This window comes from Aquila chrysaetos, chromosome 7 (genome assembly GCF_900496995.4).
Source record: "Aquila chrysaetos chrysaetos chromosome 7, bAquChr1.4, whole genome shotgun sequence".
NCBI classification, from domain to species: Eukaryota; Metazoa; Chordata; class Aves; order Accipitriformes; family Accipitridae; genus Aquila; species Aquila chrysaetos.
This window is the reverse complement of record NC_044010.1, coordinates 30448229-30470962: the sequence shown is the minus strand read 5'-3', so window position 1 is coordinate 30470962 and position 22734 is coordinate 30448229. Positions and strand designations below refer to the sequence as shown.

At 41.2% G+C, this 22734-nt stretch overlaps 1 protein-coding gene across 4 annotated transcripts in view; it reads left to right on the top strand.

Annotated features, from left to right (window-relative positions):
- The window catches only part of URB1 (URB1 ribosome biogenesis homolog), a 58474-nt gene extending 39020 nt beyond the window's left edge, over nucleotides 1-19454 (top strand). For all 4 annotated transcript variants that reach the window (XM_041124740.1, XM_030019508.2, XM_041124741.1 and 1 more), the window contains exons 27-39: nucleotides 1356-1466; nucleotides 1558-1621; nucleotides 3403-3574; nucleotides 4135-4237; nucleotides 9263-9423; nucleotides 9803-9914; nucleotides 10899-11005; nucleotides 11532-11675; nucleotides 12444-12553; nucleotides 13739-13915; nucleotides 14853-15094; nucleotides 16792-17394; nucleotides 18032-19454. In XM_041124740.1, coding sequence (XP_040980674.1) covers nucleotides 1356-1466; nucleotides 1558-1621; nucleotides 3403-3574; nucleotides 4135-4237; nucleotides 9263-9423; nucleotides 9803-9914; nucleotides 10899-11005; nucleotides 11532-11675; nucleotides 12444-12553; nucleotides 13739-13915; nucleotides 14853-15094; nucleotides 16792-17394; nucleotides 18032-18237 — 2312 coding nt within the window. In that variant the 3' untranslated portion in view covers nucleotides 18238-19454. The remainder of the gene's footprint in view (nucleotides 1-1355; nucleotides 1467-1557; nucleotides 1622-3402; nucleotides 3575-4134; nucleotides 4238-9262; nucleotides 9424-9802; nucleotides 9915-10898; nucleotides 11006-11531; nucleotides 11676-12443; nucleotides 12554-13738; nucleotides 13916-14852; nucleotides 15095-16791; nucleotides 17395-18031) is intronic.
- The last annotated feature ends 3280 nt before the right edge of the window (nucleotides 19455-22734 follow it).

Sequence of the window (22734 nt, the reverse complement as noted above, 5' to 3'; positions counted from 1 at the left end):
GATGTTTAAAGCTATTTTAAAATAGGTTGATACAGAAGATTTTAAGTTGATTTTGCAAGTTATATCAAAAATGTTAAATTAATCGATGTGTATTTGATATTACAACCTTTCATGAGGAATATCCTTCCATGAGGAATATAAATTGGGTGCTAGTTCATGTGTAGAATTGCCTTTGTTTCTTCATCTCTGCAACTGAAGTACTACCTGACCTTGAACCAATCATTTAACCTACATACACCTCAGCTTTTCTCCACTGTACAGGGCTTTGAGGTTCAGTGACTGAAGGAGCTGCATAAGAAAAGGGGAGGAGATTCTCAGGGCAGCATGTTGATAACAAATTTTGTGTGTATTGGTGAGCAACATGTAAACAAAAGCTCTTGCGAAGTCACAAATTCAGTGAAATTAAAAAAAAGTAATAGATTTTGCTGCTTACTGTATGCGTTTTACCTTTTGAACGTATTTCGGTAGAGCAGCAAGATGGATTCTTTGAGGCTAACTTCAGTAATTCAGAAGTTTGGCATGAAGAGTGCATTCATTCAGGCTGTTGTTTTTATGATCTGTTTTGCTTTGACATACGTTTTATATTCTTGTAGATACTAGGGGGAAAAGCCCATGCCTTTTCATATACTGGGAGTAAAGAAATCTGGATTCAGGTCTTGAATCTGCCACAGATACCCTATTTACTTTTGAGTAACCTTATCACATATTTGATCTGTTTCTCAACTAGTTATAAAATAAAGGTGGATAGTTTTTGTATGGCCCACGACAGAGTTCCTGTAGCTTGCTAACTAATTGGATTCTGCAGTGATGACCCCTGTTTAAATGCACGGTATAGAAGCATTTTGATAAGTTACTGCAGCTGGGTTGTGAACTTACAAGTTCTTGCTGTAACTTCTTGAGTAGCTTGGGGAGGTTGCTACGATGTCTGCCTTTGCTCTGTGCAACTCCTGAGCTAATTTCAGATGCCTTCCTGGGAGAGGAGGGAGCCACAGTATGGTAGGATGGCATATAGGACTTCTTTTTAACCAGAGGGCAAATGTGTACACGTGGAAACTTTCCGTAGGGTAGTATGCCACATTGTGGACCTTACCTCACAATAACATTTGTGTGTCCAGCTTGGAAATACTGTTTTAACTTCTTAAAAAAAAATTGTTCCGCTTGAATTAAATGCATCGTAATCATCCTTTAGTGTAGTCAGGGAAACGTTTTTTGGTATTTATAGAGATAGATCTTGATCTAAAACGTACAGTACTGTGTGTGCATCTATTTAGAGAGGGTGTATGTGTGGGGGGGTATTTATATACGCACTATCTAACTGAGAGAGCAACAAAGCTAAAGCTGTGTGTTTATTTCAGAGGCCTTGGTAGATATACTGCTGACAGTTGTGAAACTCAGCCCTTCTCTCTGTGAGAGCAGTCACCTTGCTGTGTTGCTGGGTGCCTACGGGGCTACACTGAGCACTGTAGGTGAGTGTGTGAGCCTGGGAAAAGTACCTCCTACTAGATCTGGTTTTCATCTTCATAGGTGACTGACTTTGGGTTTCATCTTGGTTTTTAGATCAGAAGATACTGCTACTACTTCAGTTATATGAGAAGAATAATCAAAGTCTTATAAATTCCAGGTAAGCTGACCGCCTTCCTTTGTTCGACTAACTGCACGCAAATAAGCAGTCTCACAATTGGCATTTTCCAGGGTCTTATTTTTAACTGAGATAAACAGTGACCAAGGTCAAACCTAGAGGTGAATGTTGCTTTGGGAAACATTTTTCATATGTATTTCCTATTCTTAAAGTATTTCTTGTGTGTTGCCCAAACTTCTGGGTGTCTGTGGGTTGTGTGAGGGACTGTCTCATTTCAGTAGTCCCTCATTCTCCGTAGTAAGAACCCACTATAGGGATTTCATCACAGATGAAGGCCAAAGCACAAGTTGCTAGTGTAACTCCTTGCTCTTCCCTGTTCCCTTGGGATACAGGATTCACCACTGGGCACAGCCCATGCCCTTTTCAATGATCTTGCCCCTGTATGCATGATATTCAGCTCTGGTGCTTTGCTGGAGAGGAGAGGAATATACCAGTGGAGGAGCAATGTATAGCCTCCTGCATTAACACATGTATTGTTAGTTTTGGGGTACTAATATGGTATCGATGCCTTCCTTATCTTTCACCAGTCTGGACTGTAGCTGTCATTATAGCGCAACCTTGCAGTACATCTACATGCTTCATAAGAGAGAACCATGTATTGTAGAAAATAATCAGTTTCTTTTCAGGCCCTGTGCCCAAGCAGTCCACAGGAAAGTCTGTTGCTAACAGTTCTTACATACACTGATGGTTTTGGTCTGCCTTGCTCAAATGCACTTTTCTGTCTTTGAGGTGTGGGCATAAATATTAACAGCAGTGCAAGAGTACTGGCTCAGGGAGCAGGACTGGACTCTGAATTAAGAACCTCCCTTAGCCTTGTCTTAGAATATAGATAATCCTTGCAGCCTGTGAAGGGGGACAGGAAATGAAGGTTCATGTTAGCAGGGAATCAAAGTGGCTTCCAGAAGCCAGGGCTGTGGCACTAGCTGCATCCTGCATAAATCTTTACTGAAAGTGTTTGCAAATGGGAGGGTGTTATGTCAGGAGGAGACTGATTTCAGAGGTAGTTAGGTTCTAAAACTTTTGTAGCCCTTTGAAAGGAGAAACAATTTCGTACTATACCCTGAAGTGAATTGGTAGCCAGACACTTCGTTAGGCTTGGTCCCAGCATTGAAGAGTTTGAGTGAATATAGAGAACATTCAGAAAAAGTGCTGTACATGCAACTCAGCAGAGCCTAACTTGCGTTTGGGAGCCTTCAGGTTCTGGGTGATAAGAAGCCTAACATCATCCCTCCAGCTGCCTTACTGACAGTGAGGCATACTGCTGGCAGTACCCATATAATAAATGACAATATCAATAGCACTTTAAGCACAATGGCAAAGTAAGTGGGGTCTAAGGAGCAACTTGGAGGAGGAGAGTAAGGATTTATGTTTTATTGAACCACTGTGATGCTGATCTGAAATATCGATTGCATTTGAGACAACCCTGTCTGACCAGGTCTTGATCACTGTCTCTACATGCAGCTGCTATCATACTTAACTGCATTTATAGCTTAAATATAAAAGCGTTTTTTCTGAGAAGATAAGTTCTGACTTGGATTAACAGAGTAGGAAATAGTTAATGAGACACTCTGACTGAATTTGAAAAGCCTTTGGATAGATGAAAAAGGTGTTGCCAGGGAAACAAGTTCTAGTTTCAAGTTCCCACAGGGTAGTAAGTACAAGTGAAGGGAAAATTTAAATACTAATTTATATCCTCTGTGATTGCTTTTTGCTCAGTGCTAGCAGTCTGTTGACTAATGCCTTTACTTTGAACAATGTTTAAGAATCCTACTATGGGGTCCAGCCGCTGTGGAGCATCACAAGACCTGCAAGAGTCTAGGGAAGTCACTATGGCAGCAGCCAAGCATGGAGGAGATTCTGTGTCTGCTGGATCGAGAAAAGATGATGAAGACAATTCTGTCTTTCCCTCAGCATCGCCGTCTTCTGTCATCACAGGTGCTTTGGTTCAGATTGCTGAATTATCCTTCTTTTGATGTAGAAAAAGGGCCTTTCATTTTAGTAATTTCTTTCTTGCATTCCTGTATTGCATTGCAATTTGTTTACATCAGGAGAGTAATTTAAATTCCTAGGAGGGCTGGAATTAATTATTTAGGAGCACTTTTCAAATGAAGTGCAATATATGGACCACATCTTGTCAGCAGGTGTGACTGTGCAGCATTGCAAAGATTGCCATGTGTAAGTAAGACCAGAATTTGACTTTAAAACAGTTGTTAAATTTGACTGTCCAAGGATCCACTGACAATGGGCTCTTCAGTCTTTCATACAGTTTGCTAACATGCTTCTGTATCTGTTGGCGCTAGTCAGGGGAAATAGTTTTAGAACCCTGATAGTGAAAGCCAGATCTAAACACAAGCATGTCTCACCCTGTGTTGCATTATATTTTGTAAGGTTTAGTATCGGCTGCTTTGTAATGGGATGAGGTGGTTGGGGAAGTTTGAAACCAAGCTGGAAATTGGTGGTGTTCCTTACAAATACTGGTTTGGATTTGGTTTCAGGAGCTGCAAGAGTCACTATATAGGGATGAAAGTGTCAAGAGTCTTGATGACTTCTACGATCCTCGTTTTCTACTTCAGCTCTTTAGTGAACTGACCAGACCAGGTAAAGGGAATGTTTCTCTTTCATATTTACTGTCATTTTACTCTGCTGCAGGAGCTGCATGGCTCCATCTATAGCTCTGTTATTCTCAATCTAAGAGCTAATACTACAGAGAAATTTGTGCCTGGCTTTGGAGAGAAAAAACACATCACTTAACGACTGACTGCATTGCATTGTAATTTTCAGAATGACTTAAAAAGTAACAAGGTGTAATTGGCATTAAAGTTTTTTGATTTTTTTTTTAAAGCACTTTTCCAAATAATGCAATATATCTAATGAGATTTGGCTACTCAGAAATGGAGCAACATAGCAGGTGTCGTGGTTTAACCCCAGCCAGCAACTAAGCACCACGCAGCCGCTCACTCACTCCCCCCCCACCCAGTGGGATGGGGGAGAAAATCGGGAAAAGAAGCAAATCCACGGGTTGAGATAAGAACAGTTTAATAGAACAGAAAAGAAGAAACGAATAATGATAATGATAACACTAATAAAATGACAACAGCAATAATGAAAGGATTGGAATGTACAAATGATGCACAGTGTAATTGCTCACCACCCACCGACCGGCACCCAGCTAATCCCCGAGCGGCGATTCCCTGCCCCCACTTCCCAGTTCCTATACTGGATGGGACGTCACATGGTATGGAATACCCTGTTGGCCAGTTTGGGTCAGGTGCCCTGGCTGTGTCCTGTGGCAACTTCTTGTGCACCTCCAGCTTTCTCGCTGGCTGGGCATGAGAAGCTGAAAAATCCTTGACATTAGTCTAAACACTACTAGCAGCAACTGAAAACATCGGTGTTATCAACATTCTTCTCATACTGAACTCAAAACATAGCACTGTACCAGCTACTAGGAAGACAGTTAACTCTATTCCAGCTGAAACTAGGACAGCAGGAGACAGGTATTCCTGCCAAGCTGGTCTTGTCCAGATGGCTAGGTGCTCCCTCATAGCTCTTTTAAATGTAGTGGGTTAACCCTATGTAGAGGGACTGATCTGCTTAAGATGAGGAGAGGTTTTTAAACTGGAACTGTAAACAGCTTGGAAGAGACAAAAAGTAGACATTTATGTTCTCTGATCTATCAAACAGCATTCTGTATATCACAAAAAACAGCACAGTGTAATTATAAAATAGCATAGGAGGGATCAATAAAGAATATTCCCCACTGGAGGGTTGTATTTTTTTCTGGTGAATATGTAGAGCTGTATTCTGTTCAGCTATGGTGTCACAGCATGAGCAAAACAGGCATGGGAGGGGTGGTACCTTCTGCTGGTACATGCAGTGCCCCACCTGCAGCTGATAGGACTGCTCTGATCTGGGGCTGCTTTGTGGCTGAGTTTTTCGGAGCAGTAATCGGCTCCTTTCAGCTATGCTCTCAGTGGGAGCTCGGCAGAGGTAGGGCAGGTTAGAGAACGTGCCCTGCAATGTTGGAGGAATTCTCTGGACATAAACCAGAAGCCACCATTGCTGGGGAAGGGTGAAGTTGTTTCCTGACCAGAGTGAATCTCTGCAGGGATATTGATTTCTGCGAGGGACACCGGGACTGAATTGACTGGGGATCTGGCCTGTTCCAGGCTGTGGTTATAGTATAGGGAAACTTCATCCAACCCATTTTCCATCAGACAGAGATGCATGGGGCCATTGTATGTCATGAATAGGGCTGTGCTCAGAATTGCTGGAAAGTTTGATGAGATCTACATGTTGCTTGAAAACTAGTTGCTTAGCCTCACTTTTCTTGTTTGACATGGCCCTGCTTTGCATATGCATATCCTTGCTGTACTTCACAGGCATGTTGTCTATTTAGAGAGCCCTTAAAGATCAAAGTGAGACAAGTATCATGAGGAATTTTCTAACCAGCTCCCTCCCTGTGGTTAACCACTGTGTAGTTACAGCTGGATTTGGCTTTCCACAACAACAATATCAGAAGCAATTGGCAGGCTGATAACTGTCTTTCAGTGAAATCAAACTTACAGTCCTTCTTTGTTCACGTATACCCTTATAGTACAGTACCTGTTTTGTGTGTTCTTAGCCTATACTTAGCTATAGTTGTAAACCGCTCTGTATAATTTTGACAGCAGTAAAAAGAACTGTCTTTTAGTCTACTGAGGAAAAAAAGATACCAGAAGTATTTGGTGTTTTGCAGTAGCAGGGATCTTGGACAATCCAGTTAATGCTGGGTCGTGGAGATTGTTATTGATGAAGAGCATGGACAGCCAGTGTCTTTTGAACCTGGGTGTAATAGTAGGAAAAAGCAGTGCTGTCATGCACCTGTCATCATCAGCCACCACCTAGAGGCAAACACCTTAAGTGGTGGGAGGGATTTGGTGGCTGTTGGTCAGCCTCAGCGACGCTACAGTCAGCCAGCGATGACGACTGCTTGTGTGGGAAGCAGTGGGGTTGAGGGAGCTCTTGCACATCATGTTCTTGCGGAGCTGTGGAGGCAGTGGCTATCCCAACATAGGCTGACTGCAAAACTCGAGAGGGGAAAAATAGTCCTCTTAACTGCTCCATGCTGAGTGAGAGTCTGTGTCTTAAGAGGGGCATTTTTAAAGGGCCCAAGTGATTTATGAGTTCACGTCCCATGGTGCTCCTAAACCATGTCAGCTGCTCTTGGAATTCCCCAATTCCTCTTTATTTATTTGCTCTTTGTACTGACTGCACAGTGCCCTGTGCACAGATGTTATATAACTGCTGAATTTATAAACATAGACTTATTGCACAGTGCTTAATGCTTACTGAGTAAAAAGTAAGTCTAGAGTTGGGCAGATAGCAAGTTCTGTCTAACTTTAGCTCTGATAAGCATCTTGTGGAAAGCTTTTCCATCATGGTTCTCAAGGTACTTTAAACAAACTGTATGTCAGACATAGAATTAACTTTTTTTTTAATAATAGCTTGTTATTTTATGTTAGTTATTGAATGCACTCTTCAAGGTCAGCTGGATGGAAAATATTTCCACTGCATGTTTTTAGTGAAAGAAAGTTTTCCAAATAAATCTTTCTGTGACCAGCATAAACTTTACTGCTGAAGTGAGGACTTTGGTTTTCACTATGTGGTACCACCCCATAAAATTATCCACTTTCTCTGTCTAATTGGTGTACATTAGTAGTTCTCAAGAACTACAGTCTGAAGGAGAGTCATGTGGTGGCTTGCTCTGAAAGGGCATACAAGACATACTTGATCCTGTACTGAAGAGGTTGTTATATAGGCCAGGGCTATGTGCGAGATGTCCAGAAGTGATGGAGAATCCGTTGCATGCAGGCAGACGATTTTTAGATGATCTTTGCGTGTTCACTTGGGATTCAACAGAAAGCATCCATTTCCCAGTGCTTACCTTGCACCCTTGCATCTTGCCTGAAGAGTGGGCAGTGTGGAGTTGCTTTGCCACAGACAGAAGGTAGCAGAAGGCATAGATTAGGGGTCTCTCTGGTCTCTGTTTCTCTTTCTCCTGCCCTGTTGTGCTACTCCTCTCACCATTTTTACTTTGGCAGTCAGGTGGTGGCCTTGCCCGGTGCCTGGAAGTAGAAGGGGGTAGAGCAGTATCTGTACAAGCTCTGGTGACGTGAGAGGTATCCCGTGCTAACAAACGAGGGATCTTTTTGCTCACTAGGAGGATGACTGAGGTGTTTTGCATTACGCCAGTTAAACTTGATGTGGTTTGGTGAGGACCGGTGTAGGGAAGTGTACAGTAATTGCTAGTATTGAAATAACTTGTAAAACCACTCACTGAAAAGATCCATTACTGCAATTCAGTGGTGCCTTTGCATTGGTCACATAGCAGTGGGCTGGTTGGGAGGCAGTGCTGGGAGGTGGAGACCCTGCCATTGCCATAGCAGAGCTAGGTGTGAAACTGCCAGGCACAAAATTGAAGTAGGAATTCTGGCAGTTGAGGAAAAGATGAGAGAAACAGCCCAGTTGCTGGTGCAAGGACATAAATAATCTGTGATTTTTTTACATAAATATATATATATTTTATATATATATATATTTTAGCTGGGGGTGGGGGTGGGAGAGGAAATCAGTGGACCAAATATAGGTACTTGTTAGTAAGACTACAGCCTCTTCTTCAATAGGAATATTTCTTTCTCAGAAACTTCCTCTTGACCTTAAGTGTGAATTACAAGAAAATATGTGAATATTGTTGCTAAACTCAGAACTACAATACATTTGAACTTCAGCTGGTACAATACACTGAGGTGCCATTATATTCCATTACTGGTGAATGGAATAGAAATAGCACAGGAGATATTGTGGAGGTTTTACATCATTTCTAGCCATCAGTGAGTAGAAATGGCACAAGCTCTTCAAAACACCAATCCCTTAAATGAGAAACTCTAAATCCTGACGGTAAAACGCTATGGAAGATAAATGTTAGAGTCAAGGGTGTTTTTTCTTTTTGGCTGGTTACTGTTCATTGCTGGATTTTGTTTGTCCCAGAAGGGCATAGGGCTACACTTTAGTACTTTGCTTGGAACATGCCTTACCGGCAGAATCACTCATGCCTGCACGGTAACAACTGGTGTGGCTAATGGCTTATTTATGTATTATTCTCCCGTCTGTTCTATTACAGAAGCTCTTTCATGCAGATAGGCTTTTCATTGGCTATGCTGATCTTTCTTTCAGGCACAGACTTATCAAGTGCCCAGAAAACGTTTTGAGGAAGAGAATTTCCCCTCTTGTTCTTCTTTGTACTTAACTTTCCTGAAACAGTCAGATATGTTATGTCTTTACAGAATTTACTTCTAACTTTGCATGGTCTAGCAGGCAGAATTGTCTCTCTCTCACATAAATGAGACTAACCACATTAATTTCAGCTCAGGTAAAGAGTTCAGAGTGTTTTGCAAAATGCCTTTCTTAGCTGAAGGAGCCTTCAGCATGCAGTGAAGTAAGAGTTTTTAGGGGTAGGTCTAGAAATTGGTGTTTATGAATAGAAGTTTTGTAAAGGATTATAGTGCTGTTATATACTCTATGACATGTCAGTATAATGCACTGGGTGTTTTTCTTTTGTTTTTTTTCCCTCTTCACATACAGAGTGTGTAGTGGCATGTCACAAGTTTGTTGAAGTCAATGCCCTGGGTCTAACAGTAGCTGCCCTTAGCAGCTATGATTCCAACATGAGAGCAGCAGCATATTTTGTCCTGGCTTCCTTTCGTTCTCATCTGGAAGGAGCTCGCTTTCGAGAGAAGAGTCAGGTAAGACCGAGGTCAATCGGTAGTTTGCCAGGTTAGGCATTTTAGGTCATGGACACTTACAGGAGAGTCACTGCTTTATTCATCCATCTACCTGCACATGGTGAGGGAGCTAAAAGAAGCTTTTTATCCTCTATTCCATTGTTTCTCCTCTGTTGCTTTGTGTTTCTTCCTTTTATAATCAATGGGCAGAAGAAGGGGGGGAAATGTTTTTTAGAAATTGTTAGGAATTTTATTTGTAGGAATGGAAATCCTAATGGGATTGGTATTTGTTTTATGGCCTATGAAATATCCTAAAAGCTTATTTATGTGTTCATGCTCCCCTGTTGTATTTGTTTGGGTTATGGTTCAAGCTTTTCTCCCCTGGGCTCTTGTGCTGCAGTTGCTGTATCTCTTGGATGCTGTGCAAAATGGAATCAGGCAGCCAAACCTCAGATTTACCTTCTCGTTGACCCTCTACATTGCTCGTGTGGCACAGCAGATTCTGAAGCCAGGTACTGTGACCTACTGTGCATGTTGAACTCCTGGGGTGAGCCACTGTGCATGGAGTAATGTCCTTGACTGATACTGGAAGGTGAGATAGCTGTGACACTGGTAGGGGCCATGAAGTGTGCTTTCCTGTGTTCCAAAGAAAAACTTCCAGTGCTTGTGTAGACTGCCTTACTGGAGAAGTGGGAAGTGGCATTTTAATTTGTGTACAAAACCAGTCTGATCCATCAGGGATGAAGCCGCTACCTCCTTGTAATTTTGAGGTGGATATGGGCAGAGGACTAGGTGAGTGTGCGGGTCCTGTTCAGCAGATCAGAGTAGGTTGGCCCAAGTGTCCTTTTGTCCTTAGACACTGAATCAACGTAAGTCACTGTTACAAAGAAGAATCATAGCGTCAGGGAGTAGTTCAGTTTGGAAGGGACCTTGTGAGGTCTTTAGCTAAACCCTCTGCCCAAAGCAGGGCCAGCTATAAGAGCAGACGACTTTGCGCAGGGCTTTATCCTAGAAAACCTCCAGACCTCTAGACTGATCCTAGAAAGCCTCCAAGGATGGACACTGTATAGTCCCTCTGGGCAACTTGTTCCACTGCTCATGGGGGACATGTCTGGTCTGAAGGTTAAAAAGTATGATTGCGTAACATGAAGCGTTAGGCTTGAAATGTGGAGAGATTTGCCTCTCACTTTGCTGCAGATTTCTGTTTTGTCAATGAAGTAGCATTGGATTTGCTGAAGTTAGAGCCATGTTGAATGTTTATCTTCTCACCTGCTTTGTGCACACTCTGAATGAGCTTTTCATTTTGGGGAAGAGAAAAGGAGGGATGGCCAACAATATAATCAGCTTTAGAGCAGAAGGCTTCGTCACTGTAATTAATTGTACTGTTGTGACAGCTAGCTGAAACACTGGAAAATACAGGTACCATGTATTTTTCTGTGTGGGTGTGTATTGTGAACATTGTCCTCCTACACAATAACCATTGTTTCTCTTCACAGAGGAGCACATGTATATAAAGGTAAACAGATTTCTTCTGTCACACCAGTATTTGGATCTGAGGAAAGTACCAGGGTTTTTCCAGCTTTTCTACAGTTTTGATTTTGAGGTAATGTAAGAACCCCATCTTCAGTATCCACTAATTCTTCAGAAAATAATAGAAGAAAGCCATAAAAATGCAATGAAATCTTATTCTTACATAGGCAATTAATTAGAGGCATCTTTGTTTTGTTTTATATTGGAATTAGCAGTATTTATTTCTGGGTTTCTTTGTTGTTTTCTTAATAGTAACACATAATGAAATCATGAGTTGTGCTGTGCATGCTCTCTAAGCACAACAAACAGAATGTTCTGCCCTAGCTAGCTTACATTCATATTTGAGTTTAGGTTATTAATGTTGAGTTCAACTGAGGCATTTTAGAAACAGCAACTTTTAAGGTTCCATTATCAGTGCATATTTGGGCTGCAGAGTAACTGTTCCTGATGGTTGTTATTGATTAAATTTGAAAATTGAGAAGTCCAAAAAAGCTGTTAAGCACTGTGCTAGCACTCCCAGGGAACCAGGTTTTTTGTGCTCTTATGAGCAGGCATTATTTTGAAATGTCTGATGGTGGTATCTTTCTTATGGCTTCTAGTACAAAACAGAACGTGAGTGGATTCTCAGATTTCTTGGAGAAGGGCTGCGTGATAAACATTGCTATGAGCTTTATGACTACCAGAGGATTTTCCAGGTCATTCTTTCCTTTTTCAACAGTCCTTTGTGTGATGAGGGCTCCCAGGTAAGAATTAAAAAAAAAAGAAAAAACAAACCACAAAAAAAGCCCAAAACACAAAAGTTTGCCTGGTTTGGAGATCTTAAACAAATACAAAGCAGAAAGGAGCAGCTGACTTTTCCCTTGCCCTCTTGAAAATCTGTTCCTTGTTGATTTTGTGTGTGTGTGGAGGGGGAAATAATTGCTTATGTCTAAACCAGAGTCACATCCTTGTCTCCTGAAATTGGAACATGTCCCTGCCATCATGGAACCTCACTCAGTTTCATCAACTGGTGGTCTGGCTCTAGTCGTATTTCTGCTGCTCTGTGGAATATATTGCAGATACCACAGTTTTGCTGATATGGTCAAGGCCTTTGCTTTTTTAGGTCTCCTTATTCCCTAACCAGCATGTTACCTGTACAGTGCTTTAGCAGGAAAAAAACTCACATGCCAGCAGCTCTCATGTTCATAAACATCCACCCTGAGAAATCCAGTCTGTTAAAAGTATCTTAGTTGGGTATCAAAATCTTGGACAAAAAGAGAAAATTGTCTTGCTACCTTAAGAATTCTTTTTAAGAGTAGCGTCTGTGTGTATGAAGTCTTGAAAAGAGAATGTCTTTTCTTCCATGGGGTTGTTAAGAACGTGTGGTGTTTGGCAATACATTTTAACTTTAAGTTGATCAGATCCCAGATACCAGTCAGATTGCTAATTATATCCTTCTAAAAGATTGATAATAATTAGATCCTGACTATGTTTTAATTTTGTAAAAGAAGAAATTCTATTTTCTGTTTCAGAGTCATATTCTGGAGATATTACAAAATGCTGCCCATGTCACCAGAGCTGCCTATGAGCTGATACAAGATCACAGCCTCCTAACCTGGATATTGCATATCTTAGAGAAAAGGTAACTAGGGAAATACTAGTGAAATGGGAACAATTTTACTGTCCGCAGTAGAATTATTATGCAACTGAGTATGAAAACAAGGGTGATGGATATGGAGATGGCCCGTCAGTGGTTGTGACATTTGGCACCTAGGGCCGTACTGGCAGAACTGCTGAACTCTGAAGCATTCCCTTGTGTTTCTAAAAACAAAATCAAGATGCTTTCAGGTTGTAGGAGGAGGGATTATGTGTGTGGGGGCTTCATGTTTTTGATAACGCTTTCTTGAAAAACTTAGAAAACAAAATGGCACCTTATTTTAGCGTACGTGACTCTTTATTTTCAAATACCCACAATTCACATCCTGTCATAGGACTACCTACACAGTAATTGGCACAATAATGAATTTGAGCTGTCTATAACATTTATCTTCCCACTCCTTCCTCTGCCCCTTGCCTCTCCCTTACATACATGCACACATGTGCGCACACACACACGCATGCATGCGTGCATGCACACAACATCTCTTTTGCATAGATTCCCCTAGCAGGTTCAAGCAAGGTTTCAGGGTCATCTACAGTGCGATTGGCCTGAACAGGTTCCCAATACTGCTCCCCCATTGTGCACCTCTCGTTGGTACAATTTGGTACATTTGGAAGTGAGAAAGCCTGGATTTGGCCTCTAGCACCCAATACTTTGTGATTGTACTTTTGAGAAGTGTTCTTGCATCCTCTGTACAAAAATGAGATTGCTCCCCCTGCTCCTCCCCCACCCGTAGAATAACAGAGTAAATACGGCTCCTGATACTGTGCTGTAAGCATTGCTGTTACTACTTAGTCTTAGGAACATAAGGAACCAAGCTGTCTTGAACAGTAACTGCTCTAAAGAAATGGTGGTAATGGCTGCCATGTAGTGGAATACTTAGCAGAGCTGTGTAATGAAAGATGCAAGTGAGAAATCACTAGTCTCATGCAGGGGCTGTGATACACTACTGTGTTTCCCCAGCTGCAGCATGGCAAGAGGAGGGCAGTAACCAGGTCCTCCATGGGGCTGGGGCTTCAAAGGGGTGCACTCTCATGACCTGATGGGGTCCTGGCTGAGAGGCACCTTTTGTCATTCACAGCTCCAAAAGTCCTCTAAGTGATGGACTGGTTCCTGGTTAGGATCTGCCTTCCAAATGGGTGTTTGCTTCTCTTTTTTGTTTTTCAGGTTTCTGGAAAACAAGCTGCTAAATAAAATTATTTCCTTACTCCATACTCTGTGGCTAACAAATTTAGGAGACAAGAGAGAAGGCAAGAATCAGTCCCAGGAGAACAGGAAGTTTCTTCCAATTCAGCTTGTAAATGAATTTCTGTATGTTTTGATCACATTAATCAAACACATTCGGTAAGTCCTTTTTTTCTTTTTCATCAGTTTGCATCTCATCCTCTGTCCAGCTGGAAATTTACTAAGGCTAGAAGAATTTCTTGATCTCTGGTAGTTTAATGCTTTTTTCCCCCCTTCAGTTTGAATGTTGAGTAGTGAATTTTGATGAGATTTCTTTGACAGGAAGGTTTAGCTGTTTAAATACGTGGGGCATAAAATAATAACTGATGCGCAGTTACTGTCAAGTTCTACATCCTTAATTACTGGCTATTTTTAAGCTGCTATGTTTTACCTTTTTCCTGCTGGATTAGAGCTTGCAGTTCACAATGCTATTTGCTGCAAGGATCTTTCATACTCTCCAAAGGTTTAGACTTTCTGTGTCTGTACGATGCCTGCAAATTGTACAAGGAGAAACTGTGCAAAGTATTACATGACAGTGTTAAGAAGGAGTCAATCTCTTCTCTCCAGATCTAGAGCACTTAACCTGTCCAAGGACAGCATTTGCAGCAGGGACAGTAGAAAGCAAATGAGTAACCAGTTCTGTTTGGGTTCATAATAGCGCCTGCAGCTCATTGTGCAGACAGGTATTGTCACAGCCTGGAGAAGCTATGTTTATTTCCTCAAAATTTTGAAAATTCATGCAAAATAAAGAAGCATAGGTAAAGCTCCAGACCTCTGTCCTCTTCCTTGTGTGCCATCTGCCTTTGCTATTTACAGGCAGGAGGGCAAAGACTATGTTTCATGGTCTGTTCTGCCAGATGCTAATGGAGCAAAGTACTGGGGATTCAGTGGGAGTTAAACTAATTATTGCTGGCATCCTGAGAAACAAAAGTATATGTCTAGAGAACTGCAGGAGAAAACTGTAGGAAGAGACTGTAAGGAGAAGAAGCCTATACTTATTTTATTTTATTAATTAGCAGGCAGAAAAATACACGGCACTTTTGTTTTCTTTTCGTAGGACTAATTTAGATCTAGCCAAACTGACTCAGTTTTTCAGTACACTCAATTCTGTGCTGGAATATCGTGCTATAGTTGTTAAGGCCTTCAAAGAAATGAGCCGGTTCACTGTGAATGACAGTGTTCTCTCAAACAAAGAGATCCTCCTGCTGCTGCATAAGTGGAGCATCATCGGAAAAGACCTGCAACTACAAGAGGATGTGCAGACTCTAGCTCAGAAATACCAAATCAAAGAATTGCTTAGTAAGTACCAAAATATTTCAGAAAAGTAATATTGTTGAGGCTGTTACAAGCTAATCATACAAGTGAGGCAAACTTCATAGGAAGTAGTATTAATAACTTTTGTTGGACAATCAGATACAGCTTGGGGGAGGAGGAACGGAAATGGAAAGCCATTTTTCAGGTCTTCATTGTAGTGATTTCTAACTTCAACACAATTCTGGAGGCTTTGGAGAAATACAGTATTAAAAAGGGGAAGAGCTTTAAAATGAAACTTAGTCACAGATCTAGAGTCAGGCTTTGAAAAATTGTATTCTTAAATGAAATTTAAAAAAACCGGTGCTTGCAGGCTTTCTGCTCAAATATTTGAACCATTCTGAGTATAGATGGGGGATCTGAAAGTGAAATATGAGTAAAAACTAGCAGTAAAGCAATCAAAAATGAAATAGCTGATTTTTCTTATTGTCATCAGTGTTGGAAGAAAGCAAAAATACATTTGGACTTGTATGACTTCTCTCTTGTTATCTCTGTGAATAAAATATAGAAGGAACTTTGTAGTGGGAGGTGTTAAACAATGCTGGTTTCGTGCAAATACAGCAACTGCTTTTGGCGCACATTACAACTTCTATAGGTTTCTTTAAATGTTCTGTATCAGTTAAACTGATTATTAAAGTATCACTGTATTTAAGGGATACTATAAAAGCTTTAGTTTTTCTAAAGTTTTTCCACACCCTTTTAGTGTCTTTCTGAGGATTTTTAGAGAGTTACTATGATGACTTCTGTAACTTACTATATATGTGGTTTTAAAAAACCCTGTTGCTCCAAGCATCAGGAGCTTATAAGGGAGTTACAAAAATGGATCCTTATCTGAAATTTTGTTTCTGAGGTTACATTTCAAAAGTTGTCCCCATCCCCCACAGCCCCCAGGAAAAAAATGCTGAAATGCATTTAGTTCATTCGAAGCTGCAGAGTGCAACATAATTGAAATTTCTGATGATTTTCTCAATGACTCCTCAAAAGCAGATTGCCATAAAATGCTGTGTGGTATGGTGGTGGCAAAGTGCTGTTGCTGTTTGGGAGCTTTGCTGCTCCCCGTGACACAGGCAGCATCTAACGGAGGGCAGCCCTGTGTCACAAAGTTCGGCTGCCTATCTCTTCCCTTGGGGTGTGAAAAATTCGTGTGCCCTTGGTTGACAGCACCCCGCCAGCCAGACACTCAGCCGGGATGCGGCTGTGCTGGAGGAAGGCAGACTTCGCTGCTTCAGCCTTCGCCTTTCAAGAGCAACGTAGCTGTGCAGATACCTCCTTCCATAGGCAGGCATGTGCTGTGCCTTTGCTAGCCCAAAAAATAGCATCTTGAGCATTTCTCATGAGGTGGTATAAATAATGTAGCCTTACTGGCAAAAACTGCATCTTGTGGACCTCTGAAATACTGCCTTGGCTTCGCTGGGCTGTGAGCCAGGGGCTGGGTGGCATTATTGCTCACCTCAAAGTTAGGCCATCCAGTTCAGAAAAGTGTTTCAGCCTGTGAGTCACTGGGAGCTGCCTGTAGCCCATTTGCTCTGAATTGTATAGGCTCAATTAGGCTGCTAAATGAAGCTAGTACTTAGCCTTTTAGCAACTGAAACAACACATGATATCATCTTTCTTGCATAATTTTCTACCAAGAAAATCCTTTGGAGTATCTGATGTTTGTTTTGGTGGTGGTTTTCTTCTCACAGAAAATATTAAAGAAAAGAACAAATCTCAAGCCTCTTCTCATGCATATCATCACATTCGGAAAAAGAATGAGATAGAAAGAGAAGATGACAGCGCTGCAGACCTGGAAGTCTCTGAGCTGGAGAAATGCAGAGATCATCTGAACTCTGTATTTGCTCATTGGGAGCCTGTTTTCCCAATGCTGCCTGCCAAACATCAAGGGGAGCCCCTCAAATCTGCTGACTTCATGGATGAAACAGTCAGTCTTACCTGTGCATCCACTTACATAGTAACTAAATGGCTCATAAAGTCCATGGCTGAGCACAGCCTCAATATGCAAAATGTTTCATTAACTCTGCGGTGGCTACAGAATTGCATCTTGCCACACCCAGTGGCAGTGCAGGAGATCCTCAGGGATGAGACATTGAGGAACAACATCTTCAAGTTTTACACCCAGATCTGTGAGGCCAGCTGTGGAACAGCTGGACTCTTCAAAGAGCTCTCTTTATTCAGTTCAATCATGCTTCGCCTAATGGATGCTCAGGGCCTAACGAACAATGGCTTTCATGAACTTGTGAAAACGTTGTGCCTGTCAGCAATGACGGAAGAGGATGCAAACAAGAAAGGTAACTTGTCTTTTCCTTTTCACTCACGTTACAAGGCAGTAATGGTAGAAAGTAGGTAGTTCCATGGTTTTTTTTAATTCATCAAAACAGTTTCAAGTTTGCCCATGTCCGTTGGTGCTCATAACTTCACAGAGTAAAAGCTATGTCTTTGGTGGTATGGGCACAGGGGTTGCTAGCACAGAATAGGGTCACACAATAGGGGGTTTCTGATAGTACAACAGTCATACTCCCTCAAAGAAACTATCCTTTCAAGGACTAAAATGGAGGTCAGTGAGGAATAAAAAACACAATTCCAAGGGGAAAAATAGTCTGCAGCAAATGAGTCCGTGTGGGTACGGGTTCTGATCCATGTGCTATTGAATGTTAGAATTCGATAGCAAAATCCACAGGTCAGATTTCAACCTTTTATATTTAAAGAGGTCAGAAGGTTGTGCTAACAAGAAACTGTTTTCTTTCCTTAATGTGAGGAGATTCATTGGCTTGGCATGGGCAAAAACCCCACAAATTTTCCATATAGGAAAAGAGTTAGGAAACTATTTTAAAACATAGATCTGGAGGTAAAATGGTTTGGTTTTGTATTACTATGTGGAAATAAAAGAATATCTCTTCTGATTTTTCTCTAATTTTTCTTCCACAGCTGTTTGTGTATTCCTGACTTCTGTTTACATTGGGGACATATGGCTTGGAGCACAGGAGCCAGATATGTTAATAACCCATGTCAAATTGATCTGCAGTAGTACAGATGATAAATTAAATGATGATGACTTGGAAACTCATAAACAAGGAGAAGAAACTATCACGCCTCTTTGCAAAACCCTTTACTTGGCTACATTGGGGCATTAATTCAGTGAACTGACACTTAATCCTTAATGTTATACACTCTGCCATTGTTGGTGCCAGCCATGAAGCCCTCCTGAGCTGTTCTCCATACAAATCTAACTTGTTTTGTCATAAAGATCAATATTTTATTACTGTGTGCAAACTCAGAGAGGGAAAATTGCATTCGTCATCTCTCACTGGAATATTAAAGCTCTCATTTCCCTTTTCTTGAACAGTATGGGACACAATGTTATTTATATCATTTTTATTATAGGCATTTTTAACTTTATGAAGAACCAAAAAAGACTGATTAGTGCATTGCCTCTGGACTGTATTTCAGTCCCCATGTAGTTAAAATCTATCCTCTCCCCAATACAAGATGGAGAAAAAAGGCTGCAGAGCTTCACCACAATGTGGTATAAGTGCAAAGAATGAGTAGTCAGAGGTTTAGCCACGATGACCTACTATTTCTTGAAGAACCCAGTTTCTTTCATGATATATAATACCAAAACCAGTATGAATAGAAGACTGAACACTGAAATCATGGTGGCTTTAAATTAAATGGCTTTTGAAAGCATTTATATTGGAGCTGGTCTGTTTTTATTCTACTTTTTGGTTTGCCTTTTTTTTTTTTTTTAATTAAAATTAGCCCTGACCATCACCACTGCTGGGACTTGCAACAAAGGCCCATTTTCTCTCCGCTCTGAAAAAATGAGAGATGGAACTAAAACCCAAATGACTTGCTGCTCATTGATTATACATGTTTTTTATTGGAAATTCTCTGTGAAATCTGATAAATATTTCTTGAATGTGGCCTCAAGGGCAGTTTAACATACCATTCCAGATATGCAAATATGCAGAGCCTGCTTGAACCTTTGAAATGTAAAACAGGATTTATTAAATTGACTCATGAATATATGCTGTGCCTAGGTACTTTGTACAGATTCTGTACACGGAAAAATCAGAAATGCATACTCCTGGTGATGTTTATTTAATTTGTTGTTGGTTTTTTTTTAAAAGAAAAAAACATGAGATGCAAATAATGAGGATTGCTTCTACATGTAAGTATTCTTGTCCTAAAGAAGCCATAATATCTATATCAAGACTTGATTTAAAAATAACAAATATTTCTTGAAAAAGCTGCAAGCCCATTAGAGGCTAAATTTTGTGTCATATAAAACCCCTAGGGTCTGACATCAGAAAATCTGCTTTGTGATGAAAAAAACTTATTTTACTTAATTTAAAAAAAAAAAACCAGGCAAAATGAAACCAAAGGAGTTCCAAAACAGAAGATGTCTTTCCATCTCATCTAACTGGAAAAGAAAATACTCATGACACATAGGGAAGGAGTTTTGCAGCTCTTGAGGGACTGAGCACATCTAACAGTGGTTTATAGTATGATTTGCTTGAGAGAATTAAAGAAATGAGGTAAAACCATTCAACCAACCTAAGGACAGTAATGCAGAAACGTATTTTCTCTACACAAATCTATCTTAATTGGCAATAAATTAAATTAATTTTCCCCAAGTTGAGTCTGTTTTGCCCATGACGGTAACTGGTAAGCAATCGCCCTATCTTAATCTTGACCCACAAACTTTTTCATCCCATTTTCCCCCCTGTCCTGCTGAGGGGGAGTGAATGAGTGGCTGGGTAGGCATCTGGCAGCCAGCCAAGGCCAATCCACCCCAATATGTAATGTGGTGTAGTGTGATCCCTTGCGATCCCTTAATAAAGTAACAAAACCCAAATCCTAAATGCCACGACCCAGTTGTTGCACACGCTCCAACAAGTTGCAAGCCCAAAATGTTTTTGGGTGTGCACTTGCATGCCTGGCAATAATGGCCTTTCACATGCCCTTTGGCCATGTTTGCTTAAAAAAATAAGTTGTGTAACTGTGGTACCTGCAGGAGCAGAATTCGTGTGTTGAAGCGCAACCAGTTGGAAGAGTGATTCTTGAGTGAGATCTGATTCTAGAAATAGGTACAGCAGATGAAAACAGGCATGCTAAATTACTTATGCTTAAGCAGCTATTTGCACACGTTGGTATTTCTCTCTGTGGATGGAAGTAGTGATTTCTGAATGCAGTTTTGTCACTGCTAAAATAAAGAAGATAACTTTCAAGCCTATAGTGGACTTTAGCTAATGAGATACACAGTGCTATAGAAGCGGAAAGTAGTATCAGGAGACCATGACTACAACTAGGGCGTCATGCATGTTGGTATGCTTTCCTTACAGTAATGCATCTAAATCCTGACCACATGAATCCACCCTAAGGGTTTGTACTCAGATGATGATTTTCTGATGGCCTTAAGTATTCAGAAAGGCCCAACAGTGAGTACTTTCTCCCTAGCCTGTAATGTTTTGTTAGTATCTCCAATACTGCTATTACCAAAATACTCAAGGTTGGAGGAGAGGATTGTTCATACACATTTGTTTTTTTTAAAATGGTAGTTTTGGAAACAGAAAAAGAATGAATGCAAATAAACTGACAATTTAAAGCTACTAGCCTGTCATGTAAAAGATAAGTAGCTCAGATGTGCTTATCAGTGAAGAGAATACAGCTGTGCATGTGGGAACTTTTAAAAATAAGGCTTAATCTCTCACCGTCTCTGAGCTTCAGTATATTCTAGTAATGTGGCAATTAAAAGATTATTGTGAAGTCCTCCTGGAAATAGTGGTCAAGTATCTCTAAAAGCCATAGATGGTTAGGAGTCGAATGATTTGCATGTGTGAATTACTGCCAACATATTCAAAATGCATTTTAATAAATTATATAGATGGAGAGTAATTATTTTAAGAAATTAAGCTCGATTAAAATAAATTGTGGAGAGCATTTGGAAATGGAAAACTTGCTCCATATATGGGCCTACATTTTAATACAAGGAGTTTCTACAATTTAACACAAGTTACTCACTTTGATGGTGGTGTGATGAGAGCCATGTGGATGAAGCTCCAGAGCGCACTGCAGCGGGCCCAGTGGTCTGGGCTGCCCTCACAGAAGTCATTGTCAGGACAGGCCTTTTAGGCCTTTTACTCAAAATTCACAAAAACTCAGTGAAGTCAACAGCCCAGAAGAACATATTGCTTCCTGTTGTACCTGGTGTATAGACCATGTACAGTCTGAGTTGCAGGTGGGGGTCCTCAGGATTTTAAATGGGTCTCAGCGGTGGGCTGCTGGTGCCAGTGCTCGGATGAGGACATCTGACAGGTTAGCAGGAGAGGACTTCACACAGCGTGAGCGACTGGGCAGAATGATGTGGCTTTTGTGGGGGTAGTGGTTTGGGGTGACATTTTTATAGAAGTCAACTATGTCTTCAAATCAGCAGCATGAGCTGATGTGGGTCACACTTTGTTGACTGGTGGGTGCAGCACTTCAACCATCTGTGAATGCTGCAGACCACACAGGGGAGGCCTCTGTTAATGGAGGACTCTGGGGGAAGGGGAAATAAAGTGCCCACTGTGGAGAGCAAAGCACTGGAAGGGCCTTGAAATGGGTACATATGGAAATGTCACAGAAGGAAATGCATTTCTCTCTCCCCCACTGCTCTCCCAAGTTAGGTGCTATAAGATAGGCTTGCATTTTGCATATTATTACTGTTTATATATGTCATAATATATGCCTTCCATTTCCAGGTAATTTGAAAGGGAAAATAAAAAGTCTTGTCAGTGGTTACGTACTTTGAGTCATGTTCCAGTGCAACTAATGAAAGAACACCAGTTGTTACACATGGGAGGACTGACATCTTTCAGAAATCCCCTTGCAATCCATTTGTAGAGAATTGGTTCTTGAAAAATGGGGTGATATGAGTCTGTCATGAGTCAGGGAGGAGGATGCTGGAGCAGACTGCGCTGGCAGGCAGTGCAGAACTGTTGCAGCAGAGATGTTCTAGCTCAGGGTAGACAGATGTGGCAGGAATGATCGAAGGGCAGTTGCTGCATCCTTGAGGCGGAAAATGGGTCTAGATGGTCGGGTCCTCTTCAGACTCTCTTTGATGATACTGTGTGATTGCAGTGGGGTTAAAGGTAACTGTCCCAATTTGCAGCAGGAAAGCTGGTACCAACAAGGGAGTTGATTCATGTGTCCTGTGAGAACTACCTCAGCTCTAGCAAAAGGTAAGGGTGTGTGAGGGGAGGGGAAGGCTGTTGTGGCCATCTGAGTTGATGGATGGAAATGTGTGATATATCTCTGTCCATGCTGCACCTTCAGTTCCTGCAGCCTTTCCCTCATTTTCTCCATCTGCCCATGACTCAGTCTGACTCAACAGACTTTACACCTTGACAGGTTTCCAAGCCCAACACCAGTAGTAGTCAGTTTGCTCAAAAAGCAAACTGCCAAAGTGTTTATCTCAGAGATTAAAAAATTGGAAGATTAAAAAAAACAACCCTATAATACAAACACATGCCTGGTGGTTTGGTCTGTCTCTTGTGTTTAAGGCTTTTTTAACACAGCCCAACCCGCCCATTCTGGTAACATCATAGCCTACACTCCCTGTACACAGCATAAGGCTGCTCTGGCAGTGC